The sequence below is a fragment of the Leucopleurus acutus genome (genome assembly GCF_964270905.1).
Source record: "Leucopleurus acutus genome assembly, chromosome: 2".
NCBI classification, from domain to species: Eukaryota; Metazoa; Chordata; class Mammalia; order Artiodactyla; family Delphinidae; genus Leucopleurus; species Leucopleurus acutus.
In genome coordinates, this window is record NC_139143.1 from 184,004,912 (window position 1) to 184,023,064 (window position 18,153).

At 40.5% G+C, this 18,153-nt stretch overlaps 1 protein-coding gene across 7 annotated transcripts in view; it reads right to left on the bottom strand.

Annotated features, from left to right (window-relative positions):
• VPS13D (vacuolar protein sorting 13 homolog D) overlaps nucleotides 1-18,153 on the bottom strand; it is a 245,178-nt gene that overhangs the window by 91,229 nt on the left and 135,796 nt on the right. For 6 of the 7 annotated variants that reach the window (XR_014326029.1, XM_082834553.1, XM_082834548.1 and 3 more), the window contains 3 exons: nucleotides 13,952-14,101; nucleotides 12,895-12,991; nucleotides 10,701-10,849 (listed from right to left, as the gene is read on the bottom strand). Coding sequence is in view for 6 of the 7 variants with exons in the window: in XM_082834553.1 (XP_082690679.1) it covers nucleotides 10,701-10,849; nucleotides 12,895-12,991; nucleotides 13,952-14,101 (396 nt within the window). In the remaining variant the exon portion in view is untranslated. Of the gene's footprint in view, nucleotides 1-10,700; nucleotides 10,850-10,929; nucleotides 11,117-12,894; nucleotides 12,992-13,951; nucleotides 14,102-18,153 lie in introns of those variants that run through there. The other variant, XM_082834551.1, reaches the window with a different exon arrangement.

Consider the following 18,153-nt stretch of genomic DNA (forward strand, 5'->3'; position numbering starts at 1 on the left):
CTCTCCCTGCAGCCGTCTATGAAATTTCCTGTTATGCTACATCCTCACCAACACGTGGTAGAGATAGCTTTTTAGAAATTAATTAATTAATTAATTAATTTTTGGCTGTGTTGGGTCTTTGTTGCTGCGCGCAGGCTTTCTCTAGTTGCAGCGAGTGGGGGCTACTCTGTTGCGGTGCGCGGGCTTCTCATCACGGTGGCTTCTCTTGTTGCAGAGCATGGGCTTTGGGCACGCGGGCTTCAGTAGTTGTGGCACACAGGCTCAGTAGTTGTGGCTCGCGGGCTCCAGAGCGCAGGCTCAGTAGTTGTGGCGCACGGGCTTAGTTGCTCCCCGGCATGTGGGATCTTCCCGGACCAGGGATCGAACCTGTGTCCCCTGCATTGGCAGGCGGATTCTTAACCACTGCGCCACTATGGAAGTCCCAAAGATAGCTTTTTAAAAAACAAATATTCTAATGGGTGTGTAATGGTAACTCAGTGTGGTTTTAATTTCCATCTTCTTGTTGAAGGATGAGATTACGCACCTGATAATACACACATCAGCCTCGTGGATATACTTTTTTGTTAAGTTCCTACTTGAGTCTTTTGCTCATTTTCATAGTGGATTGTCTGTTTTTTCCTTATAGTTTTGTAGGAGTTTTTCTTATACATTCTGTACACAAGTCTTCTGTTTCATGAATATACTGCAAGTATCTTCTCCCATTATGGGACTTGTCTTATCACTCGGTGTTTTTTGATAGCAGACATTCTTAGTTTTAATGAAATCCAACTTAACAATCTTTCCTTTATGGAAAGAACTTTCTAGGTCATAGTTAAGAAATTACCTACACTAAGGTCATAAAGATATTCCCATATGTTTACTTACAGAATTTTTATTGTTCTACTCTTCACATTTAAATCTACAATCTACCTGAACGTGATTATTATATATGTTCTAAAGCACAGATCAAGAAGCATTTTTTCCACATGGGTATCTAATCAACTGAATAACATTTATTGAAAGGCCATCCTTCCCCTTATTGTAGTACAGGGTAACTTGGTCATAAGTCAAGTGAATGTACTTATATGTGTCTGTTTTTGGATTCTCCTTTGTGTTTCATTTTGCCCTGCCTTCTGTCAATACCACACTGTCTTAATTACTATAGTTTTATAATAATTTTGAAGTATGTTAGTGTAAGCTCGCCAACTTTGTTCTTTTTCTTCAGAACTACCTTGGTTACTCTTTGCACTTTTCATCTCCAAATAAATTTTAGAATCAGCCTGTCAATCTGCCACCAAAAAAATTGCTAGAATTTTTATCAAGACTCCATTGAATCTATAGATCAATTTGAGAAGAAATGACAACTTTATAATATTGAATCTTCCAATGTATTAACATGGTGCACCCCTTTACTTGTTTAGCCCTTTTAAAATTTCTCTCAGTAATATTTAATTGCTTTCTGTGCAGAGGTCTTGTACACACTTTGTTGGATTTATTCCTAGGTATCTGTGGTACAGTAAAAATGGCCACAAATTCTTTGCATCTTCTATCATTAGCAGAGTCTATTTCCCCTTCGCCTGAATCTGCACTGACCTTATAACTTGCTTCAAACAATAAAGTGCAGCAGAAGTAACGTGCAATCTCTGAGCTTTGGCCTCAAGAGATCTCGGAGCTTCTGCTCCACCCTTTTTGATGTTTCCACCATGTGTAGAGGCTGAGACTAGCTTCCTTGAAGACGAGAGACCACGTGGAAGGGGGTCTATTGACAGCCAACACCAAGCGCCTGACACGGTTGTAAGGTCATCTTATATACCCTTTGGTCTCAGCTGACTGGCAGGTGACTGCAGCCACATCAATAACCACAAGTAAGTCCAGCGGAAACAGCACCCAGCTAAGTCCAGTCTAAATTGCTGACCCACAGATTTGTCAACAAATAAAATGGTTGTTTTAAACTACTAAGTTTTGGCATGATTCGTTACAGAGCAATAGATGATATTGTATTTGATGTTTTCTTAATGGTGTTGTAAAGACATCCTTCAAATTTTCCTTTTCTCTGACATATAGAAATACAACTGATTTTTGTACAATGTCTCCAGTGACCTTGTTAAATTTACTTATTTATTCTAATAACTTAGTTGTATATCCTTTTAGATTTTCTAGGTAATCATGCTCTCTGCAAATAATAAAGTTTTCATTTTCCTATCCAGTCTTTATACCTTTTATTTATTTATTGCACTGGCTAGGATCTCCAGCGTAACAGTGAACAGAAGTGGTGAAAATGGCCATCCTTCCCTGCTTTCAATAGGTCATCACTGTGTACGATATTTGGGGCAGCTTTTTTATGGAGACACTTTATCAGATTAAGGCAGTTCCTTTCTATTTTTTTGTTTCCTGAGTTCTTATCATAAATGGATGCTGAATTTTGTCAAAAGACTTCTGTGCAACTATTGAGATAATCATATTTTTAAATTCTTTCATTCTGCTGATGTGGTGAATGACATGATTTATTTGGAAATGTAAAGTAAACTTACAACCCTGGCATAAACCTGATTTGGTTATGATATACAGTTGGCCCTTGAACAACGTGAGGGTTAGGAGTGCCAATCCCCTATACAGTCAAAAATTCTCATGTAGCTTTACAGTCAGCCCTCCATATCCACAGTTCCACATCCACAGATTCGAGCAACCATGATCATGCAGTGCTGCATTTACTGGAAAAAAAAAAAAATCAGTATATAAGTGGACCCATGCAGTTCAAACCCCATGTTGTTCAAGGGTCAACTGTATTTTTCTTCTTATATATTGCTATATTTGATTTGGTGACATTTTGTCCAAATTTCTTTCTTCTATGTTTGTGAAAAAATTCTAGTCTGTAATATTCCTTTATTATCTGATTATGTTAAAAATATAAATTACAGTTTTCTGGTAAACTTCTTGAACACATTTACACTTATTTTAAATTCTGTGTCTGATAATGTCAACATCTGGTTTCTCTGTTTCTAGTGTCTGTTTCTAGCATCTGTTTTTTCTCTTGATAGGCCTGGTAATCTGTGATTGGATGCTACACTCTGTATAAAAACTTACAGATTTTAAATGAGTCTTTAGTGTCCGGCAGGCAGTTAAAGAGGCTTATTAATCCAATCAGTGTTTTCAAGGCTGGCTTTCAGTCCTTGTAAAGATAATCTTGGTCTGTTTCCATCTTTATAAGGTTTGGTATAGTCCTTCAGCAGTCTCAACTGAAAACCAATTCCATTCCTCCCCTTGTGATCTCCCCAGCACCATAAAACTGCTAAAAGATCTATTTAGTTAGCCTCTTGGCTGCTACTTTTTGCTTGGCTTCTCTCAGACTACTTAGAAATTGGCATCTGCTTCAAGAAACAAAACAGCTCAGACTATTGGGGTTTCTGTTCTGCCTGTCCCTTCTCTGTAAGATATGAGCCCCTCCACACCTACGGTCAATTAATCTTCGACAAAGGAGGCAAGAATATACAGTGGAAAAAAGACAGTCTCTTTGGCAAGTAGTGTTGGGAAAGCTGGACAGCTGCATGTAAATCAATGAAGTGAGAACATTCCCTCACACCATGCATAAAAATAAACTCAAAATGGCTTAAAGACTTAAATATAAGACATGACACCATAAAACTCCTAGAAGAGAACATAGGCAAAACATTTTCTGATGTAAATCGTAGCAATGTTTTCTTAAGTCACTCTCCCAAGGCAAAAGAAATCAAAGTAAAAATAAACAAATGGGACCTAATCAAACTTATAAGCTTTTACACAGCAAAGGAAACCATCAACAAAACGAAAAGACAGCCTACGGACTGGGAGAAAATATTTGCAAACAATGAGACCAACAAGGTCTTAATTTCCAAAATATACAAACAGCTCATATAACTCAATAACAAAAAAACAAACAACCCAATCAGAAAAAGGGCAGAAGGCCTAAATAGACGTTTCTCCAAAGAAGACATACAGACGGCCAAAATGCACATGGAAAGATGCTCAACATCCCTAATTACTAGAGAAATGCAAATCTAAACTACAATGAGGTACCACCTCACACCAGTCAGAATGGCAATCATTAAAAAGTCTACAAATAATAAAAATGCTACAGAGGGTATGGAAAAAAGGGAACCCTCCTACACTGTTGGTGGCAATGTAAATACATGCAGCCACTATGGAAAACAGTATGGAGATTCCTTAAATAACTAAAAACAGAGCTGCCATATGATCCAGCAATCCCACTCCTGGGCATATATCCAGAGAAGACTATTTCGAAAGGATACATGAACCCCAATGTTCATAGCTGCACTATTTACAATAGCCAAGACATGGAAGCAACCTAAATGTCCATCGACAGATGAATGGATAAAGAATATGCGGTGTGTACACAAACACATACACACACACACACAATGGAATACTACTCAGCTATTAAAAAAAAATGAAACAATGCCATTTGCAGCAACACGGATGGACCTAGAGATTATCATACTAAGTGAAATAAGTCAGAAAAAGACAAATATCATATAATATCACTTATACGTGGAATCTAAAATATGATACAAATGAATTTATTTACAAAACAGAAACAGACTCAAAGACATAGAAAACAAACTTGTAGTTACCAAAGGGGAAAGCGGGGGTCAGAGGAGGATAAATTAGGGGTTTGGGATTAGCAGATACAAAACAGATGAACAACAAGGTTCTACTGTATAGCACAGGGAATTATATTCAATATCCTGTAATAACCTATAATGGAAAAGAACATAAGTATAACTGAATCACTTCGCTGTACATGTGAAACTAACACAACATTGTAAGTCAACTATACTTCAATTAAAAAAAAAAAAAAGATCTGAGCCCCTCAATTACCAGCTCTCTCAGTAGCAATGGAGTCTCTCTCTTGCTTGGCCAGCCCTGTGAGGCTGCCCAAAGCTTTCCTCGGATTCTCTGACTTTGGGCAGCTGCTTTCTGCTTGACTTATTCACCTTTCTCCCTACACCACTTACAAATTAGAGTTGTCTCAAAAATAAAACCAGAGTAAATGCTGGGCTCACCTTATCCAGTCTCCTTCCTCTCATAAATCGTGGCCCCTCAAGTACTGGCTGTCTTGGTAACTTTCCAATACCTTCAAACAGACTTTTGGGCTTTTTTCAATCTAGCTTTCCTTGTAGTTCTCAGCTGGTTTGGGTCTGCTATAAGCCAGTTAACAATTTTTGGATATGGCCTATTTTCCAATTATATTTTTATTTAACATGATGTACATTTTAGGGATTTTAGAGAGCATGCCAAATACTCTTCTTTTTTTAAACGTAAAAACACTTTTCCATGCTAATAATGTCAGTAAATCTCTAATCTACTTGGAATTTATTCTTATACAGAGTGTGAATAATAAATTTAATTTTATATTTTTCCATATGGCTAATTAGTCCAATAGCATTTATTAAAACATCTATGTATTCTCCACCGAATTGAAATGCCTTTATATTAAAATAATTTAATACAAATGTGCAATTTACTGGACTTTCTATTTTATTTTCTCACTTATTTTTTAATCCTTCAGCATGTATTTTCAGAGTCTGCTTTAAATTCTTCTGGAACAAGAGCATGTTTAATTGAAATGAAGTTATATAATCGAAGAAAACCTAGATGAAACTGTCTAAAACCAGAGTGGGAGAACTTTTTTGTGACTCAAAATTCAGATTCAAAAGGCAAAAGACTGATAAGTTTGACAACATAAAATAGAAAGCTTCTGTATGATTTTAAAAAACATACGCACACCAAAAGCAAAGTAAAAACGACAAATGAAAAGCCAAAGAAAAAATACTTGCAACTTATAACAAAGACAAAACTTCTATAAAGAGCTTCTAAAATAAGAGGAGATAAAAGACCAATAAAGTGATTTTTAAAATGGACAAGTGATATGACCAGACAGTTTAGTTCACAGAGGAGAAAAATGGCCCTTTTTAATAAACATATGGGTTAGGAGAAGAGAAGAAACAAACAGAAGAATAACAGGAGAACAGGGAGGTCAGCAATATCAAATATGGCAGAGGATCTGACAAAGATGAGGACAGAAAAAAGGCCACTGCATCTGGTGCCTTGGGAAGTCACTCGCAACCTCCTACTAAATTTCAGGACAAAACATTTCGGAGATTAAGAGCATCCTCAAGTTAATTCAGCCTAACACTCTTATTTCTTTAAATAAATAAAACCAAAGAAACGTTAAGTGGGTGGCCTAAACTCCTGTAGCTAGTTATTAGTAGATCGTAGACTTGAACATGCTCATTTTCACAACCACAACTACCTAACAGGCAGAAAGCATGAAGACCAGAAAAGAGGATTATTTTACTTCTCCTGAAAAATGTTCTGCTATTCATTCTTGAATGTCTCACCCATGCACATGGTGAGTGATGATGAAGTGAGCAGGCACTATTCTCCCCATTTCACTGACACAGAAACTGAGGCCCCATAGCCTCAACTGCTTTGCTCAGACCCACAATAAATAGATATGTTAGTAAAGCCAGGTACTGACATCAGTTCAGCAGTTTGTTTTGTCAATACAACTCTGAGCATTACTTTCTTCTCAGAAAAGAGGAAATGAGATCAAAGCAAAGGCATACAGCAAAAAGCTTTGTACCCCAACTTTCTCACTGCAACCAAACACTGAAGAAGAAGAACCACACATAACACAAAGACTCTGAAACCTCTACTAAGTTGTCAAAGCCCTCATGAGAGACTCTATCCCCTTTCTGAGTGGCTAACGTGCTTTGTCTGAACCAAGGAAGTATTCTGGCCTTTCAGTAAAAATGATCTTTACCTGGTACTGCTTTGGGGCCTCCCACATTTGAAAAAGCTGAGATATGGCACACTGGTATGAATTACTCTGCCACCTTCAGGTCGTTCTGGTGAGTCAAAGTACAGGAGATGAGAGTTTCCCTCTTTCCGAGCCAAACAGGGCTTTTTCTTGTAGTAACTGAATGACTAATCAAATACAGTAGTATACAAAGTTGATGCTTATTTACTCAAGTAGCAGACAGTTTCCTGTTATAAAATGGATTCTGGAGAAAGCAATCTGTGCTCATAAGTTCCTAATAAAAATAGGAAAATGTCTATTCCTACTTCCGCCAGATAAAAACCGCTGAAGTCTTCCAGAAACTTTATAGAGTTGAAAGAAGAAATACCTGTCCATATGCCATAAGGTCTCAGATCACAAGCTAGTCCCTGGGCCATGTCCTTTCCCTTCTTAGTTTATCCTGCACTAAACAAAACTGTCTGGAATTCATTCTTTAAAGGTTTATTTATGGTACATAGAGACTGTTTATGTGAAGCAGGGTATTTGCCCACTTGCCTCTTGGGACAGTGTTTAAAACTACAGGGCTATTTCCCCTCTCTGGCACTTTCTGAAATACAATTAACAATACTGGATCTTTTTTCCTTTTAACAAATCTGGTTTTTATTTAGGGAGGGGAGGAAAAAGTAAAGGGTCTGAAGTTTCCCAACAAATTATTTCAAGCCTTTGAGAAGACAGTTTTAGGCTTTTTAAATAGTGTCTTTGTTTGAAATTCCCCCTCACCCCCACCCTCTTGCTCTCCGACCATTAAAATGTGGGTTTTCTTCCAAACTAGATTGCTCAATTAAAGCCCTTCTTTTGTAATACCCCAATGCTCTAAATGGGAAAAGGGCTGCTGTAGGCCACCTTATGAAACCTTTTAAAGGCTCCTGGACTCTTTTGATCTTTAAGAAAACCGAAAGAACATATAAACTACCTGGCACTTTCAATATTATTCTGCTACTCTCTAACATGCAAACTTGGGAGAATAATGGCGAATGGGTGGGGGGGGGGCGGGGAATGCCGTGCTTTCGTCTCTGCATTTGTGAGATGGAACTATTATCTCCCCCTTCTTCCATCGCAGAGTAAGGAATCCAATTGAGATAGCAGATGTGAAACTGCTTTGAGTCCTTCTGAACAGACACTCTATCTGGCAATAATGTACCCTCGGTGTAAACCTGAAGAGACTTCCCTCTGAGACTTCTGACAGCCTCGTTTCTGGCCTGGAGTCAAGAGAATCAAGATAATTATGCCTTCAATACCAAAGACATGGTTACCTTTTAGTCAGACTCTCATGATTCCTGCTCTGGGACAGGACTCCATTTCCTAAGCACATACTTTTAGCCGTTACATATTCATCTCAAAGAGCAGACTGCTCTTCCTAAGAGCTACTAATAAAGGGATATTACTCTGTTAGAAAACTATTTGAATAAATGACATTATTTATGAGTCCCAGACTCCTCGAGGAGAAGGCAAGACACAATAAAATGGTGACTTCTGTAAGCTGAGAATTTAACTCTGACATCCCAATTCCCAGCACCCTGTTTGAAACATTAAGGTACCACATTCAGGGTGTCCCCCGCCCCACACCTCATAATGTGGCTGCTCCACTGAATCTGTTTAGCAATCATTTGAAAAATGCCTTGAAAATGTTCCTTCAATATAGCGCCAAATGAAACACTCAACCTAAACGACTCCCAGTGTATTGCATGCAGGGTGAGCGTGCAAGCATCAATACCAAGGAACTGGGGGCCTGAAGCTACTTCAACTGTAGAAAATCATACTGCATTTGTTAGTCTGGGGGGAAATCTTCTACCAGGAGCAATTTGGAAGGAACAATTAGGTGTCTGTGTTTCTTAGTAAGATGATTTAGAAAACAAGAAGTCCTTAACTCTCAGGAAATGCTTGACACTGGTTTGTTGGGTGAGTGCCAAGTGTTCTGGGGGAATATATACTTTATCAAACAAACCCATTCCAAAGGGTCACATAAGTCAAGTGGATACTTGTGGATATTAGCAAGATAGTGGTTTTCCCATGGTTTCCCCCCCACTCCCATGCTAATTATAAGTATCTTTAGTCTCCTGGGAAACATGAAGTTAAAGCTAATTAAGCAGACAGGACAGTCCATGGAGAAGGCCCTGTTCTCAGGATGGTTGCAGGAGCTCCCCGGTCCCGACCTGCATTCCCAACTACTCACCCCGTTTGCTGCTTTAATGAAGCAGTCACCCTTGCCCTGTCCTTACCCAAAAACGACTTGATTTGGACCAGACTACTGTCTTGTTACCTATAAGTCTATTTTAGAAGTTGTGAGCTGGCAAATCGTGGGCCCACATGAGGCCCACACATGTGTTTTGTTAGGTCCACAAGGCTTAAAAACAAAAACAAAAAAATTCAAGTCGGTTGCCAACATTTAAAAACCAGGAGATTCCACATAAAAATCCAGATTTCCGGCTTCACTTTAAAAACTCCGAAGATCTGGCAACACTGGGTTCACATTCCCCCATAACACCTGGCTGGAGCTGAGCTGCACTGCCCCCTTCAGATGAAGAGTGCACACTCTGAGGGCCACGGTGCCCCCGGGGCTGCTTCGCCAACTTCACTGCTGGCACAGTTCCTGCAGGCATGGAAATTTATGACTCCAGGTTTACTACTTATTTGTCCACATCTCTAGCTACTCCTGTTCAGAAAGAAAGACCACCCTGCAGCATCTTAAAGGAGGCAGCATGGGGCAGTGGGAAAGCCTTCGACCGGTGGTTAGTGGGGAGGTAGATGCCCTGATACCCATCTTCAAGTGCAACAGAGGAAAGAACCAGAAGTAAGGGGTGCAGGCTGCAGGGAGGCAGATGTAGACTCCGCCTAAGGAAGGACCTTCCAACAATCACCTGGGTTCTACTCCTGCTCCAACTACACAGGCTTCAGTGACAAAACACTGTGAACTCCAATATCCTTGTTCATCAAGCAAGGGGATCATTAAGGACTCACAGAGCTCTAAAATCCTCCGCCTCCTTATGTTCTAAGGGACAGCACAGCATAGGGGTAAAATGTATATAAACTTTAGAGTCAGATAGGCTTGGATTTGCATTCTAGAAGCATCCCTTAATTTTAATAGATTTTACTGCAGAAAATAAAGATGGTATTCAGACTGTATCTGTCAAGTGCATATCCAGATGCTCTGTAGGAGTGTCTCATCCTAATATGGTGGGTAGGGGAGGCCACACCTTGGTGGGTAAGTGACCGCGTCATCCTCGAAGGTGGTAGACATTTCCACCGTCAACCATTCAAAAAGAGGTGAGTACTGAGGAGGCGAGAAGGAGGGCAGGCAGGACTCGGGCACAAAAAGAAGATATTGTCTTGGCTGCAGCTTTCCTCTCGAGTCTGGGAGCGGCCCTAGGAAAGGAGGCTTTTACCTCACTGCGATGAGCCAGGAGCTAAGCAGAGGGCAGATGGGGTTTTATGTAATTCTGTGTTTACTCTCTTTTGTTACTCTTTAATCTTTAGCAAAGTCATACTTAAACATTAAAAAAAAGAAAAGAAAAGAAAAGGAATATACAGTTGACCCTTGAACACCACACTTAGTTTGAACTGCATGGTCCACTGACATGCGGATCTTTTCAACAGTTTACTCGGATGCAGAACTGCACATAATGGAAGTTATATGCAGATTTTCAATTGCGAGGAGGGGTGGGTGCTCCTAACTCTCACACTATTCAACGGTCAACTGTACATATGTACGTACACATATGAGTCGCTAAAAATTCTCAAAAAAGAAAACCTGTAAAAATATCTGCTACAAATGATGATACTGGACGGAAGAAGCAAGTGGTAAACACACTCATTCTTTTCCAAGGAAAAGTCATTTTTAAAACTTACCCAGCTAGCAGCTCACCTTGAGATCCAGTGGTAGCTTGTTGGAGGTGAACACGCTCAGCTTGATCTGGGGGATGCTGATTTTGAGATTTTCAAAGTAGTATCGAATTGGCGTCCCACCTTGCTCAGCTGTCTTTTCGTGGAGGTTTTCATCGTATTTTTCCACCTCTGGTACAAAGGTAGAATTGTTTTCTTGAAAAGTAAGTTTCCTCTGAAGTCTCATGATTCAAATACTTTCGTTCACATTGAAAAGAAACTCACAGAAAAATGTAAATGTCTATTTGTCTAAATTTAATTTTTTAGGGCTCAGTAATATGTACAGTATCCTGATGCCATTTCTTTGTAAAAGTAGATCTGGTTCATGTTGCTGATCCAAAAAGTACAATAGCTTAATCTTTTGATTGTGACTCTATTACCATCTGGCAGATATCATCTCTGGAAAAAATAATCCAGGTGGGAAAGCCAAAGGTCATGGGTGTGCTTGATGGCAATGCGTTTTCTAGAAACCATGTCGTTATCATTATTATTATAAATGACCCAGATTATCTGAATTTATTTCAGAAAATGGTATCTAAATAAGTACTTGGAGTGTAGATTAACTGAATCATCATGAACAACATGACCAATTAAATGATGAATCTGAGCGAAACATAATGCCTTGAAAAGAAACAGGCTGCAGGCTATAAAGAACCAACATCACAACAAGTGGCTCTCTCTCCCAAACAGTGGACATCATTTAAATAGCAGAGTGGAGGCCGATTTCTCACTTGTTATCTCATGAAGCAAAAGGGATGAACACAGGCTAAAACACAGCAATGTGCTCTTCAACTTGATGCTGTCCCCACACCCATGTGGGCAGCTTATTTGCACTTGGATTCAGGTGCTTTTAAAAATAAAACCAAAGAGACTGTACATATCTACATATCAAACAAATTTATACTGTAAGCTTTTATACAGTTCTATTTATAGAAAGAAGGGAATAGGTTAAAAAAAAAAAAAAAGATACCGCAACAGAGATAGGCTTATCTGTATTCAGGGAACAGGAATAGTTATAGAAGGCAGAGGAGATTCCTCAATGAAAGGCAGGCAAGGATTTTACAAAAGAGTCTAAATCCACTAGACAATGCTTGGGGAGAAATTTATTTAGAGCAACTTACAAGAAAAGCGTGTCCAATCAAATTTAAAGTAAAACTTCCCAAGAAGGTACCCAAAAGAGAACAGATACCTGGCAGGCAGGCTCAAGTGGCTCTCTGAACACAAATAAACACTGGCGTTCTGACCCAAAGTGGAGAACGCAGCACTAAACAGACAGGATCTGCTCCTGATCCCAAAGACACTTACTTAAAGCTTAAAGTCTAAGTCTGGGGTAAACAGAGCAAAAATATCTTTCTTGCATTGTGTGCATGTATGTTCATATGTACACACGTCCCCAGGGATTTTTTTCCCCCTTTAGCCTACATGGGCAGATAAACATTAAAAGTCTCTATCTTATCATTTCTTTAGGCTCAGTATTTAGTTTAGTCTTCAAAAGACTAAGCATTACTGACTTCTTTCTAAGCTGTATACACAGTCTAGCAAAGGCCATGATGAGGGATCTAAAATAAAGAGACGACAGCTACATAATTTCTGTGGCACTGCTGGAAAATTTAGGTCTTTCAAAAGCTTATCCTACTCTCCTCTCCAAAGAAGAGAAAAGTAACAAGAAACCTTTGTAATTACATTAAGGCATAAGGGTATGGATGTGAAAAAAAGTTACGGAGTTGAGGCTAGCCAATTTTTTTCCTCAGCTAAACCAAAGGAACTGCCGAAGGGATTTCTGATTCTTGGCCCTGAATCTGTTTAATAAACAAAGGTTAGGAAACAAAGTGGTTTGCTAAATGACTAACATCATTTCTGCCATCTTAAAGCAGATGAGTCAAAAAACATGAAACAAAGAGGAACAATATACTGCTTCCCAAAAGCTTGCCCCTGGGTATGCTGGGACACCAGAGACCCTTGGAGCAGCTTCTTTCGTACACAGATACACCTCAATACCTGTCAACAAGCGATACTTAGAAAGAGAACTGAACCACAAACCTTAGCTTCCCAGCTCAGACTGTGAAGTGGATAGGGAGCTTGCCAGGCATTCAGAGGCCACCTATTTTCACAAGCAGACTAAAAAATGCCACCCTTGGGCCAATTCCCAGATACACACCTAGAACATTCGACATTACCTGATTCTGCCTGATCGTAGCCAAAGAAACTCAGCAGCTTGAGGAGCAGTTTCTCCTCAATTTGTACCGTGAATCTCTGAGCCGTGACCATCAGATGCTAGAGATAAAGAAATTCTGATTTACAGTGCGAATGCCAGAGGAACTCTCATCCGCGCCCTAAGAAGGCCCCTGTGATATGGCGTGGTCTCTTTACTTATGTGATTTCATAATCATACTGCCAAATTTTTTCTGGCTCATCTCTCTCTACATTGCTATAATGAATCAAAAATTCCAGAAGATGTTTAGTAGACGATTCACCATCCTATTGCTTGGTTCCCAGGGCATCTGTGTCTGGTTAGTCAGGATTATACTTTCAGATGCACTGTGGTATATGGTACTGAGCTCACATGGACAGCAGCTAGTTTCAGGAGCAGAACTGGGCTTGTGAATTTGAGGGCCACAGGCAGGCTTGACCCCACTGGCGCTGGTGACAAAGGACCAGAAATATGAGAAGCAACGTCTTAGCTCCCACTTTTCCAGAATTTGGTGGTGTAACGCTAGCCTGTACATGAAGACTTCTCCAGGAAAGAAAGTTTATCACTTCTGAATGATCTGCTTTTAGTAAATAGTGTGGCAGCTTACAGAGGAGGATGCCTGTCCCAAGGTCAGGCCCTTCCTCCTATCCCTTTTCCAGTAGTCTTGGATTATTATTTTTTAAATTTATTTTATTGAAGTATAGTTGATTTACAATGTTGTGTGCTAATTTTTAGATTATTATTTTAATAACATATCGAGATCATGCCTGGTCACAACCAATCTAGAAGATGCTATACTTTCCTGCAGAGACTTCACGCTGACGAATACAGACTCTGGCCCCTATGGATTCAGTACTATTGCCCGCTGAACCATCGACAACACAACTGAGAATCTGAAGTTTTAAGAGGAGTTTCCATCAATTCCGCTACACGATGTATCGAGTCGCTTAGTGCCTTGCCCCCACTGGACTATTTCCATCCACAGCCTGAACTGCTGCTCTGAGCCTTGGCTGCGAGGGGACAAATCAAGCCCACCAGCCTACCTTGTAGATGTTGGTCAGCGCACTCTTACTGGGGAACTTCACCGTGTTCACTTGCACAGCAGGGCCTGTCTCAATGACCTCATTCTCATTGCTCAGTGGAGTCACAAAGAGCATGAAGGGCTGCGTGGTGCCAAGGAGCTGATTGTCCACCTAGGACATGAAAAAGCAGCAACAAAGACAGACAGATTGCTCAGTTTTCATTTTTACCTTTAACTAGGTCTCACAATATGCAGGTCATTCAGAAAGTACTTTTGGAAAAATATATTCTCACTAAAACCAGCAACAATAATAGCAATAGTTAGGAGCTGTACTTTATTTGGTGAGTGCTGTGTGCCACGCACCGAGCTGGTCCCCTCACAAGCATTGTCTCATCAAGTCCCACAACGGCCAGCCTGTCCAAGTTATCAAACTCAGGGCTCTGCTGCATCCTCACCACAACCTCCTGGGGATCATCACTGTCCTCATGTCACAGACAAAGAAGCTGAGAAGAGAGTCCCCTGCCTAAGGTTGTACACCTAGTCAATGACAGAACGAGAACTTGACTCCACTCCTCTCTGTCCCCAAAGCGAATGTTCTCAACCACTAGGCTATCAGTGCTTCTCTTGCTCCAAATTCCCTGAAGAACTCAAACGAGAGAATCATTAGCAGATGGCTACCAAATGGGCACAGTTGCCCATCCTAAAGTCAACTCCCTTCTAGGAATGGAGCGACGAAAGCAGTGGCACCAGGGACTGCTCTATTCATCCCCCACATCAGCACCATCACCGAGAACACACTCTCCACACTCAGGTAAGTTTATGGACATCCAGAGGCTCACGGCAGGAAGCAAGCATCTTTACTTTGTTTTACCCTAAAGGCCCACACTAGGAAGAGGAAAGAGGAGAGAACATGTGTCGGGTACCCCTAAGCATACTTCCTACACATCACCTAACACATCCCTCACTACAACCCTAAAGGTTAATTGTTATTCCTCCCCATTTTACAAACAAGAAAACAGAAGCTTAGAGAAGTTAAACTACTTGCCCACACTATTACTACTATTATATTCACAAGGTATAATAGTAAGTAGGAGAGTTGGGATTCAAATGCAGGTATTTCGAGCATCAAGCCCTTGACCTTTCCATTGTATCACATGGGTTCCCACAGAACCATTTTGTACAGTCGCTGCAGATGGTCCTTCTGTTGGCTTTCAAGGTGCAGAGAGAAGGGCAAGGGACCTAGAGCACTTCTTCTTACTTCCATTCTTGCCTCCTACCATGTGCTCTCTATACAGCAGCCAAAATGATCTTTCAAAAACACAAATCATGTCCCTCCTTCCTGGACATGCTGCAGTGGCTTCCCTTATCTCCTAGGACAGGACAGCACTCCTCAGCACAGCCTCCAAGGGCCCACCTGATCCAGCCTCACTACATACCACTCTCCTCCAGGCTCACCACCATGCCTGCACACAAGCCTCCCCATTGTTTCTCAAAGATGGGCAAGTCTCTCCTCCCTCAGAATTTTCCGGAACATTTTCCCCACAGTAAACCTTTTCTCTGGTTTTCTCATTCTATTCTTCCAAGTTCGGCTCAGCTCCCACTTCCTCAGGAAGACCCTCCTAGGCCACCTTACCTAAAGCAGCGGCACCCCTCTTTATTCTCTCACAGCAGTTACCCCAAGTTGGAATTATTTATTTGCTTGCTCGCTCACTTATGGCTGACTTCTCCCCTAGTCTGTTAGTTCAGAGAGCAGAAGCTTCATCTTTTGAGTCATGGTGGTATCTCCAGAGCCCAGTGCCATGCCCAGCACACAGATGATAACTCAGTTAGAATTCACCCAGTGAGTGAATCACCTGTCACACCCAATAGAAATGACAATAAAGTCTCACCTTATTCTCACCTCTTCTTTGTTCTTTCCCCAAACACATTTGACACAAGTGTACTAACTGTGAATTTCTGATTCTTGTTTTAGTCTCCCAATTAGATTTAGACACTCCCTAAGGGTGGGACTGTATCTTCTGTTCTTAAAAATTCTTCCTCATAGCACTGTAATCATAGTAAACTCTCAAATCTATTTATTTTCTACAATTTACAGCACACATGAAATCAAGAGGTACTACAGGAAAAAAAAATCTTTTTAATTACAGTAAAAAGTCAATGAAATTAATGAACAGCAAATGATTCTTGGATCTTCTCCGTAAGATCAAAAAAGAAAGACAAAGAAATAGAGGTGGCAAGATATTAACTTTTTATCCTCAAACAAATGGGATGTCATTAGCCTGAACTCTTTGCTATTTGTGATATATGATGAAAGAAAAAATTCTTCTGAAAAGGGGTTTTGGCATGATAATCCTTTAACATTTTTTTGTAGTGTGGATCTGCTGGAAATGAGTCCTTTTAGCTTTTGAACGTCTAAAAACACCTTTAATTCACCCTTGTTTTTGAAAGATATATTTGCTGGGCACAGACTTCTAGGTTGGCAGGTTTTTTTTCGTTTCAACACTTTAAAGATGTTGCTTACCATATTCTCACTTGCATTGTTCCCAATAAGAAACTGGCTGTCATTCTCACCTTTGTTCCTTGTGAGGAACGTGGCTTTTTTAATCTGGATGCTTTATCACTGGTTTTGAATAATGGATTATGATGTACCTTGGTACAGTTTCCTTCATGTCGTATGTGTGGCAGGGCAGGGGAAAGGCACAGGGGACGGTGTGAATGTGGATTTGTGTTTGAGCTGCTGCTGTGAGTTTATAGTTTTCATTAAGTTTGGAAAATCTATGGTCAAAATCCTTTTTTAAAAAAAATAAAACTGAATTTAATTCATGATTTTAAAATTTTTTTAATGTTTATTTATTTATTTATTTGGCTGCATCGGGTCTTAATTGCAGCACATGGGATCTTCATTGCAGCATGCGGGATCCTTCACTGCGGCGCACGGGCTTCTCTCTAGTTGTGGCATGCGAGCTATGGAGCACGCCGGCTCAATAGTTGGGGTGCACGGGCTTAGCTGCCCCTCGGAATGTGGGATCTTAGTTCCCCAACCAGGGATCAAACCCACGTCCCCTTTGTTGGAAGGCGGATTCTTAACCACTGGACCACCAGGGAAGTCCCTAATTCATGACTTTTAAAAGTTATTCATGTTTTAAAAAAAGAAAAAAGGCAGACATTTACCTAACAACAAGAACAAAACCCTCTAACAAACATAATAATTACAAAATTCCTTCCAATTTTTTTTTTTTTCCTGTCTCCTCCTCTCTCTCTCCTCTGGGGACTCCAATTATCCATATATTAGATTGCCTGAAGTTTTCTCATAGGTCACTGATGCTGGTCTCTTTGTGGGGTTTTTTTCCCCTTGGATTATTTTTCTTTGGGTATTTCAATTTGGACAGTTTCTCTTGTTATGTCTTTAAGTTCACTAATCATTTTTTCTGCACTGTGTCATCTGCTACAGATCAAATCCAGTGTTTTTTCCATTCCATTTTAATCTCTAGAAGTTTGATTTGAGATTTTTATATCTTCCATGCCTCTGCTAAACTTTTTGAACATGTAGAATAGAACACAGTTACAATGAGTTTTAATGTCCTTCTCTGAAAATCCAAACAGCTCTGGGTTGCTTCTGAATGATTATGCTCCTCATTATATACTGTGTCTTCCTACCCCTTGGCACACCTGGTAATTTCTGATAGGATGCCACATACTGTGATTTTTGCTTTGCTGGGTGCTGGATGTTTCTGTATTCCATTAAATCTTGAGCTTTGTTGTTCAGGGACATGGTTAATTTACTTGGAAACAGATTTGATTCTTTCAGAGTTTCCTTCTGTGTGACTGATTTGTTAGCTAGGTCTGGAGCAGTGCTCAGCCTAGGGCACATAGCTCACCACGGAGGCCCAAGACTTTCTGGCAGGCTCCTCCCAATGTCCCATAATTATCAGTTTTCCCAGTGTGGCTGGTGGTGAGCAGCCGGTGCTGTGACCGGTGCTATGACCCTTTCGGACGGTAGGTTCCTCTCATCTGTCCTTTGCTGACCATCTGCGGGGCCCTCTGCAGATCTCCTGAGAGTTCTTTCTGTGCAGCATGCTCCTCCCAGGTCTGCTGTCCTATGAACTCTGGCTGCCTTGGTCCTAGGACTCTTAACCCTGTTCAGCTCATCCACTCTGCTGGGTTCTGTCTCAGTCTCTCCGCCTGGTGACATGGCCTGGAAACTTTTTCACGGCAGCAAGATGG